This window comes from Theropithecus gelada, chromosome X (assembly GCF_003255815.1).
Source record: "Theropithecus gelada isolate Dixy chromosome X, Tgel_1.0, whole genome shotgun sequence".
Classification (NCBI taxonomy): domain Eukaryota; kingdom Metazoa; phylum Chordata; class Mammalia; order Primates; family Cercopithecidae; genus Theropithecus; species Theropithecus gelada.
This window is the reverse complement of record NC_037689.1, coordinates 88503312-88523170: the sequence shown is the minus strand read 5'-3', so window position 1 is coordinate 88523170 and position 19859 is coordinate 88503312. Positions and strand designations below refer to the sequence as shown.

General features: G+C 42.5%; 1 protein-coding gene across 3 annotated transcripts; it reads right to left on the bottom strand.

Moving 5' to 3' along the window:
* Positions 1 to 967: 967 nt before the first annotated feature.
* VSIG4 (V-set and immunoglobulin domain containing 4) lies at positions 968 to 19224 on the bottom strand. Of its 3 annotated transcripts, none has more exons than XM_025372857.1 (8): positions 19043 to 19224; positions 12719 to 13075; positions 11716 to 11997; positions 7300 to 7362; positions 6703 to 6780; positions 4282 to 4386; positions 2066 to 2087; positions 968 to 1727 (listed from the first exon to the last, which is right to left on the bottom strand). In XM_025372857.1, the coding sequence occupies exons 1-8, from the start codon at positions 19110 to 19112 to the stop codon at positions 1490 to 1492; spliced, it is 1215 nt and encodes a 404-aa protein (XP_025228642.1). In that variant the 5' UTR covers positions 19113 to 19224; the 3' UTR covers positions 968 to 1489. The 3 variants fall into 3 exon arrangements, with proteins under 3 accessions (XP_025228642.1, XP_025228643.1, XP_025228644.1); XM_025372858.1 differs by having other exon boundaries at positions 968 to 1393; XM_025372859.1 differs by lacking the exon at positions 11716 to 11997.
* Between the last annotated feature and the right edge of the window lie 635 nt (positions 19225 to 19859).

Here is a 19859-nt window from a genome sequence, read left to right as displayed (position 1 = left end):
AAGTGTAGGTGTAGGAACTTATGTACACATACAAACTCTCTCTCTCACTCTCTCTCTCTCTCTCTCTCTCTCTCTCTCTCACAGACACACACACACACACACACACACACACACACACACACACACACTTCCTAGCCCTATTCCTCCTTGAAGAGAAAGGCTTTCTTGCTCTTATCCCCACCTCACATTGTAAGAAGGGGACAGGAGCTAAAGCAGATAACCTGTGAAAAATGCAACCACCCCCAAAATTTTAAGCTTCAAAGAAGTGGAAGTGGTGCATCCATACTTTGGAAAGAAGGAAATCCCTTCGTCTCTGCATTCATAGTCCCCTGAGACAGAAAGACTTTTTATTTTCTTTTTTTTCTTTTTTCTTTTTTCTTTTTTTTGAGGCAGAGTCTCGCTCTGTGGCCCAGGCTGGAGTGCAGTGGCGTGATCTCAGTTCACTGCAAGCTCCGCCTCCCGGGTTCAAGCCATTCTCCTGCCTCAGTGTCCCAAGTAGCTGGGACTACAGGCGCCCGCCACCACGCCCGGCTGATTTTTTTGTACTTTTAGTAGAGACGGGGTTTCGCCATGTTAGCCAGGATGGTCTCGATCTCCTGACCTCGTGATTTGCCCTCCTCGGCCTCCCAAAGTGCTGGGATTGCAGGTGTGAGCCACCGTGCCCAGCCCAGGACTTTTTCTTTCTCAGGCTTCCAGTTGATGTGGGAAGAATCATCCAGGTGGACCTGGCAGGATGACATGTTGGGTAAGGGAAGCCAGGGGAGTACTGTTTAATCAGGTATTCACTGTGCTCCAGCTGGACTTACCAGTGGAGTGAAGTAGGAGTGGCATGTGTGGGAAGGGAAAAGACCAAAAAAGCAAAAGTGACATCCATACTCTCAGGGGCCCCAGGCTTCTTAACTAGTCTCACTTTAATTACTTTTAGTAGTTCCTACCATACTGTGAGAGAAGACCAACATGATTGAAGTTGCTGTTATGATTATTTATTGAGCACCAGAAGAGAGTCAGAACATTAGACTTACAGTGTAGGAGCAGAACTGAACCCTGGTCTGTGAAATGACAATTTCAATTAAAAGCTGTCTGGCCCTGAAGAAAGAGAAATGATCCTGGATACAATTGGTCCTCTGAGCTGGCAGAGCTGAGCCTCCCTCTGGTCTTCTGGTGGCAAGATGCCAAAGTTGAATAGTGTCTGTAGGCATGATGACCAAGTCCCAGTGCTATGGGCATCTTCCTTCTGGTATTTAGAGAGGAGTACCAGAAGCCCCCAGCAGAGATACTAGAAGGGCACAGGGCCAAATCCAGCAGCTGGCTTACTTGAGATGCATCTGGCAAATTCTAAGGCAAAGCCAGTGACTCCCAGGGGCCCCAGTGTTGGCAGGGCAGACACTTTGGGCTACCCAGGAAGATATGTAGCAGGGAAGAAGGCCATGCAGAAGGCAAGGACTGAATAGACAATTATGTCAGCAGATCCTGGCCTAGTGGGGCATTTTTAACAGGCAGTCTTGCCCTCAGTGGCCAGAAACTCATAATCCAGAGGAACTGTGTCCAGTAGGCAGGCGTAGTCACCATTGATCTGGGCGATGATCTGGTACTCCTGTCCTATGCAGGGCTCATCAGAGTAGTTGTTGCCCAGATTCTGAGAAGCTGGTTCATCACTGGGGCAGCCACTTGCGAAGATGGCCACCCTCATGGTATCTCCAGAGTCGTTGGCCTCTCTGGCATGTACCCTATGGCCCAAGAGCCCACCACCCATAAGAAGGGGCTTGGGGCTGGTGTCCTGGTTTCCCACCCTTCTGCCTGAATTCTTGCCAATTAATTCGCAGGATCCTGCCACCCAGGGATTCTGGAAGCAGAAGGCAGATGGATCTAAATTATCCTTTATGTTCAGGGGGCCACAACAACCTCAGGAGGTGCCTGAGAGAGGGAAGACAGCTATGTCCTGACTCTGAAGGCCTCTGGCATTAGGACTGGGTCTGTGCCACACCCCCCTTCCTCCATGTTTCCTGCCAGTAATCAAAATTGAGGGCAAGGACAGGTAAAAATGGAAGAGGAGAGGTTTTCTTACCTGGCCGCTTCATAGACATGCTCTAGAAAAGAAGGAGGAATCATGTCAAAAGTTTTCAGGGCAAGTGGACAAAGGTCAAGCATGGATCCCGGGTACCAGTCAAAAGATGAGGGAAGGGTACAGAGGAGGGGATTTTAATATGTCTCAGCTTTCCAACACCTGGTAGGTATTGGGGAGATGAATTGAAACACAGAGATGCAAATTTATCAGGTAAAGGAAGGGGAAGCACATATGGTCACTATCCCTTTTGTCATCTTGGACTCAGGATATTGGGCTGGAGCAGTTTCTGGGTATGGGTTTAGGGAGGGCACTGGAACTGGACCTGCTCTTTACCCAGGAATCTCCCCCAAGGATCCCCAGAGAATCCTTGTGGGAAACTTGACTGTAAGGCCGGATACCAGGAAGAAGGGGCTGGATTAGCCTGATGCCGATGACCATGACCCAAGCCACTCCCAAATGCACTCATTCCCACCATATACCCAGGAAAAACCATGGTATTGGTCACTATTGTCCCCTAGAGTCTGTGGAGGAGGAGTGTCCTATATTCCGTACAGGTTCAAAGGCTTAGGTTAGTGCAAAGACAGATGTTTCTTGGTACTGCCCTCTAGGTGCTTATAATTTTTCGGGGATGCAACTGGAAATTCAAGCATTAAATGACAACAAAGTAAACAAGAGAAACCACAGGAATTCTGCCTTATGGTAGAGCCCTGCATTTCTGTGTCTTGCCTCCCCCATTGGCCTATGAGCACCTGTACTGCAAGGGTCATGACTTTTTCATCTTAATATGCCCAGCACCTGTCACACAATAGGTGCTCAGTAATTATGTTAAATTAAATTGATGCCCTGAGGCCGTCTCCCTTATAGAAAGATAGGAAAGAGGAATTTTTGGAAATGAGACTAGGTATAAGGAAGTGGTGGGTGTTGAGAAAATTGGCTAGAGCCACATCACAGAGAGCCTGGAATAGAATGCTGCATTTTGACCTATATCCCCTGGGCCATAAGAAACCATGGAAGGTTTTTGAGAGAGAAACAATTTAATGTGGTTACCATTTATGCCTAGCCTCATCAAGACTATATGAGAATACTTTCATTTTAGTGCCCCTGGGGTTTGTGGTCATGTGAGGCATCTGCTATCAAGTTCAACCTCATGGTGATAGCCATGCTAACTGGCAAAAGCCAGAGCTTATAATCAAAACCTGGGAGGAGATATTCAAGGCTCCTTTCTGATGGTGGAAATCCATCAGACCCATGGTAGTAACCAGGCTATTTTGGAGTAAGAGATAGTACAGAGAATAAGACAAACTGATGTTAGGCAAAATGACTAGTGCACTGGGCATTGAGAGATAGCTAGTTTTTTTTGTTTGTTTTTTGTTTTTTTTTCCTTTTAGAAACAAGCATCCCAAGTTTTTTTCCTCCTTGGTTGGTTCATAGTTTTTAAATGGCCCTGACAACTGTGCTGTCATTATGCCACTTCCATGCTTGAAAAAATTGGTAATTTTTAGTACCCTTGCAAGGCCTGGTGAAGAAAGTCCAAATTATTTAACCTGGCGTTTAAGGCCTTCTATAATCAGGAATAAACTTTCCTTTCCCACTGCATTTCTCTGTTGCCCATCTACAGAAGTTTTCTTTATTGATGACCCCACTCCCAGTTGTCTTTTAGGCCCTTACAACTTTGCTGATGTAGTTCTCTCTTCCTGAAATATTGTCTCCTTACAAATTGTTTTCATCCTCCAAAATGTGGTCTAAGATATTATTCCTTCTGAAATCCCTTGCTAATTACTCAAGCCTTAAATGACTCTCTTCTCCTCTGGATCCCTTTAGCATTGATTATCTTCTCTAGTTTTTGAGCTTATAGCCTCTATTGCTATATATTGTTATTGATAAATTCCATGTTTCTACCTTGAATCTCCTAAATAAATTGTAAGCAACTCGAGGGCAGGGATTGTGACTTCTCTTTCTCTTGCATCATTACAAGGTGACTCATTAGAAAGATGGCTGTACTTGACTAAGTACCAAAGCCTAGTGCATTTAGTTCCATAAGTCTTATGCCATTGTTTGCTTGAACATCTGTCTCCCTGCACCCCCACCTTCACTCCCAAACTAGGCTGGGAGCTTCTTGAAGTGCCTAACACAATGCCTGATACAGAATTTAGGCTCAAGTATACTGACAGAAAGAACAAATGAGCCAAAGCCACCTTCTCATATTCATGACTAACCTTGTTGGGATGTCTTCCGACAGAGCATGATATAGGCCATGGTAAAAACCACCATACAGCACAAAGAGATGATGAGGATGATGGCAAAGATAGGCAGGCTCTTTCCTAGATGGTAAAACAAGATCAAGTGGTATTTGGTTGAAAATAAGGCCAGAAACAAAAACTCTAAGGAATAACCCAGACTAGGCCAAGCCTTTTTCTTTTTCATTTTCCATATTCTCCTAACCTTCTTAGCTAGCCAGAGAGAAAAAACTCCAGGCTCATGAGAAAAACTTGAGAAAGGATGCCATGTGTAAATAGGTTCTTAGAGACTCAACGGTGGGCTGATTGGCCTGGTCATTTGAGCTAGTTGTCCATGCTTTCTATAGGGCCAAGACAGAAGGTTTTCACCTTCCTTTAGAAAAAAGAAAATAATATTCTGACTTTCCAACTTCACCAAAAATGCTACATACCTTATTAAGATTCTGATCAGTTACTTCTAGCCACAAAGATTCTTCCCATCACACTCTCTGGTCAAGTCCCCAGCTTCCTTCTTTATCAAAACATATTTCCACTGAGCCACTTGAGACACATACTCCCATTATGCTTAAAAGCTGAAAGAATCAACTGAACTGGGCTTCCAGTCCTAGATCTCTTATTTACTTGCTATATGACTATGGTAGGCAGAATAATGGTCCTCTAAAGATATTCACATCTACATTCCTGGAACCTGTCAGTATGTTAGTTTACATAGTAAAAAGGAATAGAGATTTGAGAATGCCACATTGTTAGTTTTGAAAATGGAGGAAGGGGGCCATGAGCCAAGGAATGTGGGTAGCTTCTATAAGCCAGAAAAGACAAGGAAATTAATTCTGCTCCAAACCCTCCAAAAGGAACACAGCCTTGCTGACTGATATTTTGATTTTAGCTCAATGATAATTGTGTCAGACTTATTTCCAGTAGTGGAAGATAATATATTTACGCTGTTTTAAGATACTAGGTTTGGGTAAGTTTTTAGAGCAGCCATGGAAAAATGAATACAGTGACCTTAGACAAAATTTAGTTTTGTTACTAGGCCTTAGTTGCCCCATAAGTTCAATGAAAAGATTGAATGATGTCTAATGCACTTTTAGCTATAATATTCTGAATCTAAGAAGCTAGGTCAGATGATAGAGAGGTGTAAGGAAAGGAACCTCAGTGTACTTAGGATTTGTTGCTGCAACTGGCTTGTTTTCATGAGAGTCTAAGATATCGTGTCCTAGGAATCCAGTATTTGTGGTCCTCAGAGTGTCTTGTTGGAACTGAGAGAACTCAAGTTATAAGCTGGTACAAATCGAAGAAATATTCTCTTTTGAAGAGAGTCAAGTCCTAAAAACTTGGTAGAGAAAATAGGGTGCAGACCTAATATCTAAGAACTTTGACTTTGCCCAAGGTTATTTTCTCATTTTTCCAAACCAACTCCCTATGAGGCATTTTCTAACTTCTATTCTCCCAATAGATGTTCTTTTGGGACAGGAATGGAGCTATGGAAGTCTTGAAGCCAAAGATGGCAATGCAAATGTGGCACATAAAACAGGTTTGAGTGCTGCCCAGAGATAGCCAAAAAGCTCTACAATCAGGAAAGGAGAGGTACAAAGAACATTTGGAAGTCCACTCTCAATTATACACAGGCAGAGGATGAGTACCAAGAGTGATAGTTATCAAACTATTTAATTCCAACCAATCACAACAGATGCCTACTGTAGACTTGGAGTCTTAGAGATTCTTTGGTATACCTTTTGTTGCATGACCATGGGAGTGGTCTAGAGAGTTCTGAGGAATGGGACAAGGCGGCCCCAGGTAATAATGGAGGGTTCAGGGGTTAAGGGGAGCAGCTAATTATCAACTGGTGTGAGAGTGTTCTATTATTTCAACAGTCAATGTAGTCATGTCAATGCACACCACCTGACTATCAGATGCAGGTGAAACACAAAAGATTTATCTGGGATTTGATTCTCTGAGACCCTGACTTGGGAATATTCAAGGCCTTGGAGGAATCAGAAATCAGCTTCAAGTGGCTTGAAGAGCCCTGGTTAAGAGCTCAAGCAATGACGCTCTGCCATTATCTTTACCTGGCTGAGGTCATGATGTCATAATGTCCCTATCCCTATTTCTTGCTCAGAATGTTTGGAAAGTATATTACTATGGCAACAGAGAACTAAATAAAGGACAGATTTATCACTTCCCTTAACCTCACTCTGACTTCACTCATCCCTGGATCTGTATCTCTCTCTCTACATCCCACCCACCTTACCCATCCTCAGTGTCCTTGACCATTGCTTGGCACATAGCAGGTAATGACTTGCAGAGTTCAATGCTGTAGAACAGTGTGCATAATGGAAAGTTTTGGTCACAAAGCTTAGAGTCAAGAAGAAAAGATAGAAATCCTGACAATATTCTTACCTGGCCCAGCACTGGTTGCTCCATGGTAGCCATCCACGTCAGTGGTCCAGTCCCAGGATTGCTTCACTGTAGATGTTGCTATGAATATAGAAAATAGTGTCAGAGATCTCTCTTCTATCAAAAAGCTGAGAGGTAAGAGATGGTTGCAAAGGTTGGAGTCCTTCTCTGGCCATTTGTGCTGTACTTTCCAGAGTGCCTGGCCGTGTTATCAACCACTAGTACCATGAGATGAGGCATCCTTGTTTCTTACTTTAGGTGTGGGCAGTGAGAAGAAGTCCCATAGAGGGGAGGTAATATACCCAAAGTCACACAGCAAGTCAAACTAGGAGCAGAATAGAATTTGGTGTTCTCCTTTTTTGTATTTCCAATGGGAGTATTCTAACTCTCTCTTTCCTTTTGCCTCAGAAGTTTTCACAAAAAAAGAGTATATATTCATCATTGTTACCTTTCTTTTGTTTCCATTCCTTTACTGCTATGTTCTCGCTGAGGAACCAATTGACTGTTTATTAGCCATTCAATGGCATTGTGATTCCTTCCTTGGCTACCATGACACCATTTTGGACCTCTACTACTTCCTCAAACAATAGTAAAACTCACCTTTCAAGGGGTGTCTCATGGTTGTAGGTGCCTCAGTCTTGGTCTTGAGTAGTTTTGAGGAGTCTGCAAGGAAAAGGGAACCGATTCAAGGGATCTTGTACCCTTGGGTGAATAGTTTAATGCCCTAGGGAAAGAGGAAGTAAGTAAAGGCCATTCAGTTCCATACTTGGACCTGTCTCAACACTTCTGTCATGACGCTGGTAAGTTCTGTGTTGCTTGTTCAGCTTTCATACATCAATCAAGAACAGAGTTTTAAACCCAGGATTAATAGATCTGGAAGTAACTTGTATCTAGAGTTCAGAGGGTGAGTCAACTTGGATGGGAAAATATATTTTATTTTTTACTAACTTCTAACTGAGACCTAGTAGTTAATTCTCTTGAGAGAAAGTTGGCAAGTATCACAAAGAAGGTGGCAATGGGTGACATCAGTGAAAATGGTGGCATAATAACCTCCAGAAATTTACCTTTTAACAACATCAGTGAAATAATGCAAAATTTGACATAATCAACTTTTTTTTAGAATTTTGCAAAATAGCCAAAGGTTTGCAGCACCTTAGGGAGAATTTATGGAAGAAAAATATTCCAGTTTTGGTAAGAACAGCAAGCTTTATGTTGTTTTAACTTATCCTCGTCCCCTTACCCCTTCTACTTCAGAGGTAATATTGAACATACAACCTCATTCCAGGTGCTGGAGTGGGCCCAACAAACTTCATTTTTTAACAATTGCCATTATTTGGCCTGTCTGGTGGTTCCCTGAAAGACCTGACTCAAAAGACTTGTTTTATTGGTAACCCAGTGCTAAGAGCCTCTCCCCAGGGATGGGGTAGCATTTGTCATGCAGCTGCCTGAGGCAATGGATAATAGGTGAGAGAAACAAACAAACAAACAAAAACTAACCAAAATAGCCTTAAAAACGGTTGAGGAATAAGATTTCCCTAGGGATTTTGAAGAGTTCTGACACAGTTCTGGGAAACTAGAAGGCCACACACAAGCACAGGGCCATGTACCTGCTCAGGAAAGACATGAGAAAACCATAAGCTCCTCCCTCCTACTAGCAGAGGAAACAGCATGCTCCGTTTTAGATGTGGAGAAACATATTAGTAGATAAAGCTGGACAGGTAGGCTGAAAACAGACTGAAAGAGTTTGGGCTTTGTTCTTTGGTTGGAAGGATCCATGGGGTGTAACAGAAGGTTACACCTTTTGAGAAAAGTTTACTTCCTTTTGAGAAAGGAAGCAAAAATTGTTCAGCCTCTTTTTTTGGAAATAATTCTGACAACAGTGTGGTAGGATTTTCAAAGATGAGGCAATAGCATATTTTGCCCATTCATTAACAAATACAATATTCGTCTAGTGTCTAGTGTCTTCTTTGTGCCAAATACTTTGCTGGGCTCTGGAGAACAGTCATGAAGTAGACAGGTAGAATTCTGCACTCTTGAATTTTATAATCTAGCGACATAAAATATATACTCAATAAATATTGAATAAGTTGATGATTTCATAAGAATGAATGGACATGGGGAGAGCATTTAGAAGATGATTGAAATTGTTTTTTAAAAGAGAATATGAGACCATGAGGGTATAGGAAGAGAAAGAAAGATCCTAATAAGATACATGATTCAGTAGGTGAATTCACAGCACTTGGTAATCTTGATGATTATTTGACCATGCGAGGTAAAAGATAAGGAGGAGTCAAAGATACTGCTGTGTTTTCTAACAGGTTTGAGGAACAGGTTTGGTGAGTAAAAGGTACATTCAGTTTTGAACAAGCTGAGATTAGAAATGAAGCTGTCCAGAAGGTAACTAGACACTGGGATTTAGCAGTCAGGAAAAAAAAAATTACAGATAATATTATGGTTTGAGAGTCATCAGCCTACAGGTGATATTTGAAGCCACAGAAGTAAATAAAATCTCCTGATAATATAGAAATACATGCAGAGATGAATAAGAATTGAGTCTTTGAGAACATTTACAATTAAGGAGTGAATGAAAAAAGAGCCAACAAAGGTGTCTCAGAAGGATCATTCAGGAAGGTCTTAGAAGAACCAAGAGAAATTGGTGTCATTGATAGCAGTGACTGAAAGAATACTGAGGAGGAATAAATGGCCAACAGGGACCACTGTCACAGAGATGTTGAGGAGGAAAAGTATGAATGCAGAGGCCTTGGAATTTGGTGATACAGAGGTTAATGATGACCCCAAATTACAAAGTTATGTGTGGTGAATGAATTGAGAGGTTCAGCTGGTGGAAGCTACCTTCATGAGAAGGTTGGTAGTGACCATAGGAGAGATTAGGTGGCAGATGGAGAAAAAAATTTCTTAAAAATAATATATATATATATATATGTTTGTATTAGGCTTGCATACTGACATATATACATATATTATGCATGCATATATATTTGACTTAGGTAGAGGATAAAGGGTATTGCAGGGCATTGGAGTAGCTGATGTTGAGTTCAGGAGGAGGGGCTTGTTGTGGAGAGGAGCAAAGCATACCTTACTCTGAGCCAAGAGGAAATGGATAGGGAAATATCAAGGCAGAGAGGAGGGTAGTTGATAAAATTCACATCTGAAGAGGGCCTGGACCTTCTTACAGAGGAAGGAAGTTACCTTATCTTTTAGGAGTGGGGCTGGGGGCCTTAAATAAGGTAGAAATGTTCTGAAAAGCTGCTACGAGGAATGAGACAAAGATAAGCAAATAGATAGACACACAGTATGAGGGCAGGCAGTGGATGTCGCAGAGCATCAAATTAAAGTGGAGTCAATTCATATCTGTGTTTTGTTTTGTTTGTCAGCAAAGCTCAGCAGTCCAAGAATATGAGCAAAAGCAGGGCCTCCAGAGTCCTTCTAGAACTAAAGAACAGTGCAAAGTGAGGTGGAAGGGTGAAGGGCTGAGAGTTCCATAGGGCAGAGGTGAAACAGGGAGTCAGACTCAGGGGACAAGGTTGGTTGGACAGGGAGGCAGGTAGAGGTAGCCAGAAAGATTACCTTGGCTCACAGAGCAGGGAAGAGTGGAAGGCTGAGAATAACTTCCCTGAGCCTCAGTTTTCTTATCTATCAGTAGGGGGCAATGGCGAGCACTGCTTAACAGCACTGTGATAAGCATTGACTGTGAGAAGGAATAGGCAGGCGGGTTTACTGTGAGCAAGTTCTTGCCTAGATGGTCTGAGAAGTAACTCACAGAAAGGCGAGAATGTTCAGTTAGTCTCTTTATGCACTATGCATTCTTGGGCTTTCTGGTCATGCCCTGCCCTCTCTGCTTGACCAAACTGTCAGCTCTTAGAGAACTGGGACACTGTTCATATAACTGTTTCAGGGTGGACCACTCTTGTTCCTCCCCAAACTAACAAACCATGATCTACAGCACACACATCCTCACTACAGCTTAACTTTGGGAAACAAATTCCTCCAGGCAAACACAAGAGTCTCAAACCAACATCAGTCTCCTAGCCCAAATGGTAATAAGCCATTATTACCATTCCTTATACAGATCTATCCTCAGAAAACAATAATTTTCAGATGGTTCTGAGGGCAATTCCCTAAAATCAGTTAGTTTCCAACATGTTTTGGGCAATGGTAATCTTGTTGGAGTGTCTTTCTTTCCAAGGATATCTCTTGAAAGCTAAGAAAACTCATCTGGACATATCACTGCTGGACTCTTCATTTAAGCCTCAGCTTACAGTGTTTATATGCATAGTTCGTAGTGCTCCCAGGACAGTGCTGTAAGAAATAGTCAAATCTTGATGAACCAGAACCCATCTTCAAGGATACTTCAACCAGAACTTGTATTTGGCTTTACAATGAAGTGGGGGAGGGAAGTTAAAAGAAAGCATGTAAATATATTAGATCAAGCCTAATCAAACAAGCAAAACAATGACCAAACAAACAGAACACACAAACAAACAAACAAAAAACAACAGCTTTTGAAGGGTGCCCAGGATCTAATATAGATTCAACCATGAGAAACAATCAGACATAGTAGAAAGAGCATGAAATCTGAGTGCAAATCCAGATTTATACTTCCTTGCTGTGAGACCACGGGCAAGTAGATTACCCTTTCTGACTCTATTTCCTCTTCTGTAAAGTAAAAGTAATGATAACTATCTCATGGGACAGTTGTGGCGATTCAATGAGAAAATATGTGTCAAGTTCTTGTACTTTGTGTCTGGCAAATACAATGTGCTAGTAAATCTCACTCTTTCCTTCACTGTCTTTATCTACTTAACCTATGGCATGACGGGCAATGTCTCTATCCCTGTTGTCCCCAGTCCCATTTTTTTTTTATTTGGGATTGTACAACCATTGCCTGCTTGGGACCCTGTTCTCCCAATTCTTCTTTTGCATAAGGGCACATTTTGAGTGTCTTTGGTTCAAACTGGTCTGTTAAGATGCTCACCAGGAAAGAGGGCCACTCACCTTTGACCACAAACTTCACAATGTCGCTGTGCTGCTCAGAGCCAACTCGGCCCTTGGCAGTACAGAAATAGGAGCCCGAGTCAGCTACCATCGCAGGCTTGAAAAGTAAGGTACTTAAGGTTGCTACTTTGATGGGTTCCTGGTTATTAGTCTGTTCCTTATACCAAATATAACTGATGGGAGGAGAACCCCGAGCCTGGCATTGAAGGCTAATCCTCATTCCCTGGGGCACTGTGAAGCCATAACCGCTGCCAGTTGTCACTGTGGGCTTGGAGACAGAGACTGTGAAGAAAAGACAAGACAGGAAACTCTGGGCAGTCATAAGGATACGGGACTACAAGGCCGAATCACTCTTGTTGGGCATAAGGGCATGCATATATCTGCAACTGGAACTAAAGGGGGCTTCTGACTTTGGAGGAAATAGGAAGGAAAGGGTAATACAAACAAAATGGCTTCCCTTGCAGGTAGGTACTTTTTGGTATCACCTGGGATTTTGGAATATTTGGAAGTAAAAATCAACTGACCTTTAAAAATAATGTAGTTTGTTCTGGGGCTCAAGTTTTGAGTTTTGCAGTTGCGGGTTTTCAGGGCCAGACCTTTGTAAAATTGTCCACCAAGCAAACTTATCCTGGCTAACCTCTGCCTCCCTTTCCCCAGAGCTTCTCTATCAGCATCTATCTACAAATTAAATATACTCATTTTTGAGTTGTAAATCCCAGAACCCAAGCAGGGTAACTAGGCTATGGATGCTGGCATTTCTGGGACACTTGAAGGGATACAGATTTGCAGGTCAGGAACCGTTCCCAGCACTTCTTAAATTTAACCATGGGAATGCTAACCCTAATAATTCTTTGCCTGTCCACTTTCTCTGATAAGCACATATACCTGTGGAGAGCCTCTGTATAGATAAACAAAGGCCTCTGGGTTTTTCAGGAGTTTCTAGAATTACATCCACTATTGATTCATTGATCATCAGTACTTTCTTACCCCCATAGTGACTCACGTTTCCGGACACGGAGCTCAGTAATCTTATCTCTCACTACTTGGTTGCCATCAGGAGTCTGCCAGGTGACTTCACACGTGTAGTGGCTCTGGTCATCCATCTCCAGGGTGCTCAATTGGAGGGATACATCTCCTGGAACCTTTTGGTTCACATGCAGGCGGCCCTGGTACTTTGCCTGCTGGATATGGTCACCAGAAGAGTCACGTAGGAAGATGGTGACAGGGTCTGAGCCACGTTGTACCAGCCACTTCACCAAGACTTGGGTGTAGCCTTGCAGGGGGCCATAGGTGCAAGGAATATTCACATCCCCTTTCCAAGGTCCTGTTATGCTCTCTGGCACTTCCAGGATGGGACGGCCTGAAGAAGCAGAACAGAGGAAAGAAGCAAACGTAGATTGCATATCTATCTGGCAACTAAGGTGGCAGCGACAGACCTCAAAAGGTTTCTGAGAAAAAACACTCAACTTTCTTTCTATCACACTTTTGTGTACCTGTGCCCTTTTGCTCTTTGCCAGCCTTCTCGTCAATCAGAACCAGTCTTCAGGATGAAAGCCTTTAACATTGTTTAGATTTGTGAGTTTCAAGCCCTTTTTTTATGTTACTGTCTTGCTATGGAGGTGATCCTAGGTAAGTCAACTTTCTACCATGGAAGATTCATTTACTTCATCTATAATGTGGAGAGTTTGGATGGTAGATGCCCTAGATATTCTATCAACTCTGTCATTCTGCAAATCCATGAAAAAAATTTCTTTTCACATTTTCCAAAAGAGATGTGGAAGCAAAAATGCTAAGCATTTGGGTCTGGACTATTTCATTTTGTGTAAATATGCACCTGGAGAAAAGTGTAGGCTTTTGAGATCAGCAAGAAAGGGCCCTCTGCCCTGTTATTTTCTCTTGTTCCCTTAGAAATACTCAGTGACTGGGGTCCCAACCCTAAGCTGTTCTCTGAAAGACAGGAAAAAGGAAATACTGAGGGTAGTACCAGGTGAGAGGAAGAAGTCTGGATATACATTTCTGTTTAACAAAATCATTAGTTATTGTTAAATTTGAAACCTGCTCTTTGTAAACCTGACTTTTTTTTCCCCGATTTCTTTTGTTTATTTTCCTTTTGATTTCTCTTAGTTCCTAGCAAGGATACATAGGAAAATTTCATCCTGAGGGGGAAAAGATTGCATCCATTCTTGGTCTAGAAAGGAAAAGGTTCTGAGTGAAATCCTGAAGCTGGCTGTAGTGGGGATGGTGATAGAAGCAATGGGAGATTGCTCCTTGGCGTGCTTGAGAAGGAAACACTTAGGGGTAGGGATGGGGGTGGGGGAAGCAGGTGGGGATGTTGAAACAACCATTGCCTCCCATCAGAATTTTCCATCCATAAGCTCTTATTTTGAAGATTTTTTTGTTTTATTTAACTGGGGCCAGGAGTGTGGGGTGGGTATATTTAGGCAATATATTCATGTCTCTCCTAAGAGAGGTGGTTTCAAAGATATGAGATATTACTATTCAGTCATATTTATTCAAGAGCTTTTAATTGAGCCTAGAATTCCCAGTATTCAGTCAAGCAAATGGAAGATGACATCTTTGGGATGGGTTGAGTGTATGCTTTCTAACTCCCAGAATGTACTGTCCAGCATCATGGCTTCTGTTAATAGAGATACTAAAGTCAAGCCTCTAGCCTGTGCCCTCACCAGGGACTCTTAGAATATCAATAGCAAATTTTACCCAAGAAAAAACCTTTGAGTAGAAAAGAATAAATAAACATAAGTCCATGTTGCTAGATCCACTACATACTCCCTGGAATGCTTCAAATTTGGCAGAGAGCAGAATGCAGACCTACAAATGGGAATACAAGAGGGGCAGATTTTGGTTAGCCCTATTTTCCTAATTCTATTTCTTTTTATGATATTCTTTTCTGCCTTCCACATCGCAGAAGGGATGGTTTGCCTTACAATGGCCTTTGTGATTAATCAGAGCTATCTATGGATGAATTAAGCTGTCCGGGGAAGTTCTAGGCTTTGTTTGGGTCTTAGCATTGCTCTTTAAGGTCCCTTCTAATCTTAGGTGGTCCAGTGCTAATAGACTATAATAGAAATAGAAGTTATATAATTATATGTTCCAGCTGGCAGTAAATTTTCACCAGGTAGTAGGTTTCACTGTGCTATAGACAGTTCACACCTCCATGTGATTGCAGATGTAGCTTTTCATTATCATCGACACACATGCCCATGCATATTTTTGGCCACATGCAAGCACAAATATACCATCCTTAAACCCTATGAAAACTATCTAAGCCTCTTGGTTTAATAGGCTATTTCCCATTAATCTTCCTCTGGACTTTCCCAATGTCCCTCCTCTTCTCTGAAAAGCACTCTCACATTCCCCTCTCGGGCAACAAAGCAGCATTCTGCTGTGAGGACATCTGGAGCAGTTGAAAATGCCTTTGTCTATGCATATGCATGTCTTCCTTCTGACCTTAGGGGAGCTACAAGGCCTGGCTTGTGTTTTCCCTCCCTGGGAATTTGCTGGAAATTCTCACAAAGCTCAGTGTGGCCTATCAAAAAAATTGCTAGCTAGTTTCAATTTCTCAGTTTTGAAAATCACTTCTGGAAGTAGGTCAGGCTTGACTCCTCCGTCTCAGAATGAATAGAACAGAGTTTGTAACTAGACTTCCCAAAATGGCATGTTTTTCCCCCTTTTACTTATTTTTCTTTTCCTCTCCCTTCTTCCTCCTTTATTTCTTCCACTCTTTCTTCCATTATGCTTCTGTTCCTTTTTGTTCCTTCTCCTTTTTCTTATTCTTATCTCCTCCTCCTCCTCCTGCTTCATTAGTTGCATAGTGACTGGATTATAGGTACAGGGCATCACAAGAAAAATGACATTGTACTATTCCTCATGTTATTTGATCTCCAAAGTGAAGTAAACCACAATACCACTGACTTTTACCTTCTACCTTTCCTTGTAATTTTCTTAGAATCAAGTAGGAGCCCCTAATGAGAGCAGGAGGGTAATGAAGGACTGTATGATGTAGTAGGAATACCACTGATGTAAGCGCAAGGTCTGCCTTACCGCATATCTCTCTGTGTGACCTTGGGTAAAATACCAAACCTATCTGAACTTCAGGTCATTATCAGTAAAGTGGAAATAATAATAAAGATTCTATAGAGAATAATTGTGAAGGTTAAATGAGTTCATACATGTGAAAGCACCTAGCATGTGGCTGGCATTCAGTGGGTGCTGGATAAATGTCAGTCTTGTCCCATGCCCTAAGTGAAACTTGTTGTAGTTGTCTTAAATTATTCCGATCCTATAGCAGTCTTCAATATGTCATTCCCTGGATAAACAGATTCATTAGGTTGGAACGTTGTCAGATTTAATATTGACATGAAGGAGAAGTCATCATATGGTAAGGTAAGGAACCACTCTCTCCTGTCTGAGACAATCTACTGAGTTATGGGCAGGTACTATGTTGTCTGTGGGTTGTAGGGCAGCCAGAGAGGAAACAACAGCCTGTGTCTCCAATAACAGGGCTGTCTTAGCAACCAATGTAAAATGTTGGCCAAATTAAACAATACTCCTGGTTTTCCTGGAAGATTGGGTATGAAAAATCCATTTCGGGAAACCCCCCCAGAACACTGTGCCCATTATGGATACCTTAAAACCACCAAATGGCAAGCCACTTGGTATAACAGGGGTTGAGGTACAAAAGAGGATAGAATTTGGAGTCTTCTGGAATGGCATAGCTGGAAGAGCTTTTAGAAATCACTTAGTTACATTCCCTTATGGTACATATGAGTAAGCTGAAACCCAGAGATAGGAAGATGCTTACTCAAAGTCACATGGATAGCAAGGTCAAAGCTAGGCCTAGAGGCCTAGAATACAGGTTTTCAGAAGCCACACTGCTTTCTTACCTTCTTAAATTATTAAACCATCAGTCACAATAGAAACCAGCAACCTCTTACTTGGGTCTACCTGACATGGCTTCTGGATGTTATCTCAGGGTTAGATATTATTCCATGATTGTCTGAAAAAAAATATGCCCCCATCTGCCAGCTGCTTTCTGAAAAATCTTTCCCATAATGCCTGAGCTTTGCTCTCCTCCCTCAGGAAATGTTTGTATTTCCTTCAAATATTGGCCTTCTTCAGGGGAAAGACCAGCGCTGGATACCGACTCAAGGAGCTTTGTTGGGGGAGGATTTGGCTTGAGAAAGAGGGAACAGTATTGAGCTTATTGTGGTCCTGGGTCCCAGTCTTATAAAAGCAAATGTCTGACGCCTGTGTAATGGCACTGAAGAAAAGAAAGGCTGAATTTACTAGGTGTGTGCTCCTTTATAAGACCCATTCTAGGTCTCTTTCTGAATCCCCTTCCTCCCGTCATCACAAAGAGGGTGACATTTTCCATGTCTCTATCCCATTCCCCCACATGACTGGGTTCTCTCCCTTTCCTGGAATGCCTCCTGGATAGAGGATTAGCTTATATAATAGATGTTTATAAAATGTTTCTGAAATGTTTAAAATGCGTATAAAATGTGAAGATTAGAACTTTTAAAATTTTGATTATCTTGACATATCTCTTAGCCCCACAGGAAGAGGCTAGCAACTTATTCTGGCCCCTACAGGCTTTTTAGCAGTGAAGTTGCAGTCCCACAGAGCTGTCCAGTTGAGAAACCCCTTTGAGGCCAGTCAAGTCAACCTCCTCACTGTACAGATGGGCTGGGAACAATGAGGTCCAGGGAGAAGGAAGGTATTATTTACAGCTCAGCATAACCTGAGCCTCAGGTCTATAGTGTAAGATTCTATATACAAATGGAAGGCCTGCTTCCAGGTCTAGAAAAGCTCATAGGCTGGGGAAGGAACAAGACACATGAGTACTCTCTCTTCTCTCTCTCTCTCTCTCTCTCACACACACACACACACACACGCACACAAACACAGGATTTAAATTTAACATTTCTAAAATGCTCCCTCAAGCCCCAGGCTTGAGCCCTAGCTCACACCAACAGACTTGGAGAAGGTAGAGAGACATTATAAAACTTACTAGAGAATGGAAATATGGTAGTTATAGAAAGAAAAATATTTTTTCAGGAGTATTAACTCTGCCACTAATGCTCTTTGGCTTGGGGGCAAATTATTTTTTCTTTTGGTTGACTTAATTCAGAGTCTTTTCTAACTCTGAGGTTCCAGAGTCTGATGGGTCACAGAGCCCCAGGATAGAGTAATCTAATCAGAGTCAGCTATGGAAAGCTGGATTCTTTCTGACCTCACAAGTGACACCAAACTAACACCTATCCAGCCTTTTTCTCTAGGGATGATAGGGAAGCAGAAAAAAACCCCTTTACCCTATATTGGATCTCACTTAGCTGTTACCCAGGTTCAGTTTCCTGAAAATCCATCTCACTTCTCAGGAGTGTAAATGAGGATGGAGCTGCCCAAGCTCCAAGGAAATAATGCGACTATGGAATAGTCCATCCTCCTTTGGGATATGTATCCAACCCATAAATAGCCCAGACAAATTGAGCCATGTCTATAGGGAAGTGAGTTAGCCCAGGAATGTGTAAAAAACCGAGTCCTATGAAGACCAGTTGAAAAAGCTGGAGCTGTTCAGCTTGGAGGAGAGAAGAGTCAAGGAGATATAGTACTTGTCTTCAGGCCTTTGAAGGGCTATCACAGGGCAAGGAAGTATCTATGTTCTGTGTAGCCCCAAGAAGCAAAGCTGGGATTTTTGGATGGAAGTCAGAGGGAACTGAATTTAGTTCAACACAAATAATAACTTTCTAACAGTTGGAGCTGCTCCTGGATAGACTAGATGGTCTGCAGAGGTAGTGAACAGTGAAATGTCAATCACTACTGAATGTTTCTGAGCACTTATTCATGACAATGAAGGGTGGTATAGGTTACTTCTACAATCCTATACAACTCTTAGAAAACACTCCTTCTTCAGGGGCTATATATTTTAACAGAGACCAAAGCTTGGAAGCAGAGGGGTTAAGTCTAATGGTAGAATTTTAGATGAGAGACACAGATGGAGGAAAAATTCGGGTGTCACTGGGAGCCTTCTTGATGCCCCTGAGATACAAGCCCTAGAAAATCATGCAGATGTTTTCCAAGAGAAAAATCCTTTTTCAATTTCTGCCCAAACTTGCCTTCTGACTTCTTCAGCAGACTTCAACTACGTCCGTCCCTTTTGCTCAAGGCTGAGAGAACCTGCAGAGTTTGGTTGAGAACACTCACCTGCCCAGCAGGAATAGGCTTTCCTTAGTAGACATTAAACACCAACCCCCTAGCCTTTTGCCTAAGCCAGCAATGGCAGCCAGGACCCCACTTTCTGCCTTACCATAAGTGTCCACTGTTAGGTGCCCCAGGAGTAGCAGGCCCAGTAAGATCCCCATCACAGCCAGAGCCATTTCTGTCCTTTCTTCCAGCCTCCAGCTACCAAAGAGGCTCAAACTTCTGGTGGCCACCAGTGTCTGTGTGTGTTTACTTCCCCTCCTTCCCTATATCTCTCACTCAAACTCCTAGTCCCATCACACATTCCCCTTCCTTCCCTATTTCAGCACAGGTCATGTGGGGTGCCCCCCTTCCCCCACTTTCCTGGCGTTGGAGGTTCCAGGGTGAGTGAAGCAATTCTTCTCCCCTGCTAGGGTATTGACTTGACTTTTCCTGGAGCCAATGGGGCTCTCTGGTCTTTGATCTCCCAGGCTGTATTTATTTTGAGTCTCCTCCACAAGACTCAGAGGTTGTAGGGGTGACCTTTGGGATGAGTCTTCTCACTTCAGTATGGGAGTGTTTTCCTTTGTGGTGAGCCCAGGGAGAAGGAAACAACTTTGCTGACCTATCCAATTTTCATCAGTTGTACTGTTAACCCTTGCCTGTGCAGCCTATGCAAACAGACAGGGTGTTGGGTCTGGTGTGCCTTTGGGCTTAAGAGTACAACAGCTTAGTGTATTAAAGGGCTTTCTACACATCAAAGCTTGAATAATTGGCAAGCCAATGGATAAGGCTGTTATGGGTGAATATGCCTCATATCTCATATTGGGGAAGCTCTGAATCACTTTCTACAATGGCTCCACCTCTCTGGTGGTAAGGGAGAATTCATTTTCATTAATATTCTCTATGCTTTTTCATAAGGAATTTATTTATTATTTACTTCT

Bases quoted from the DNA above. Each gene is read 5' to 3' on its own strand.
- VSIG4 (XM_025372857.1), bottom strand. From the start codon at position 19,112: ATGGCTCTGGCTGTGATGGGGATCTTACTGGGCCTGCTACTCCTGGGG. The intron at 11,998-12,718 runs GTGAGTCACTAT...TTTTCTTCACAG, and splicing joins TGAGCTCCGTGTCCGGAAAC to TCTCTGTCTCCAAGCCCACA. The intron at 7,363-11,715 runs GTGAGTGGCCCT...TTTTCCTTGCAG, and splicing joins TGTGAAGTTTGTGGTCAAAG to ACTCCTCAAAACTACTCAAG.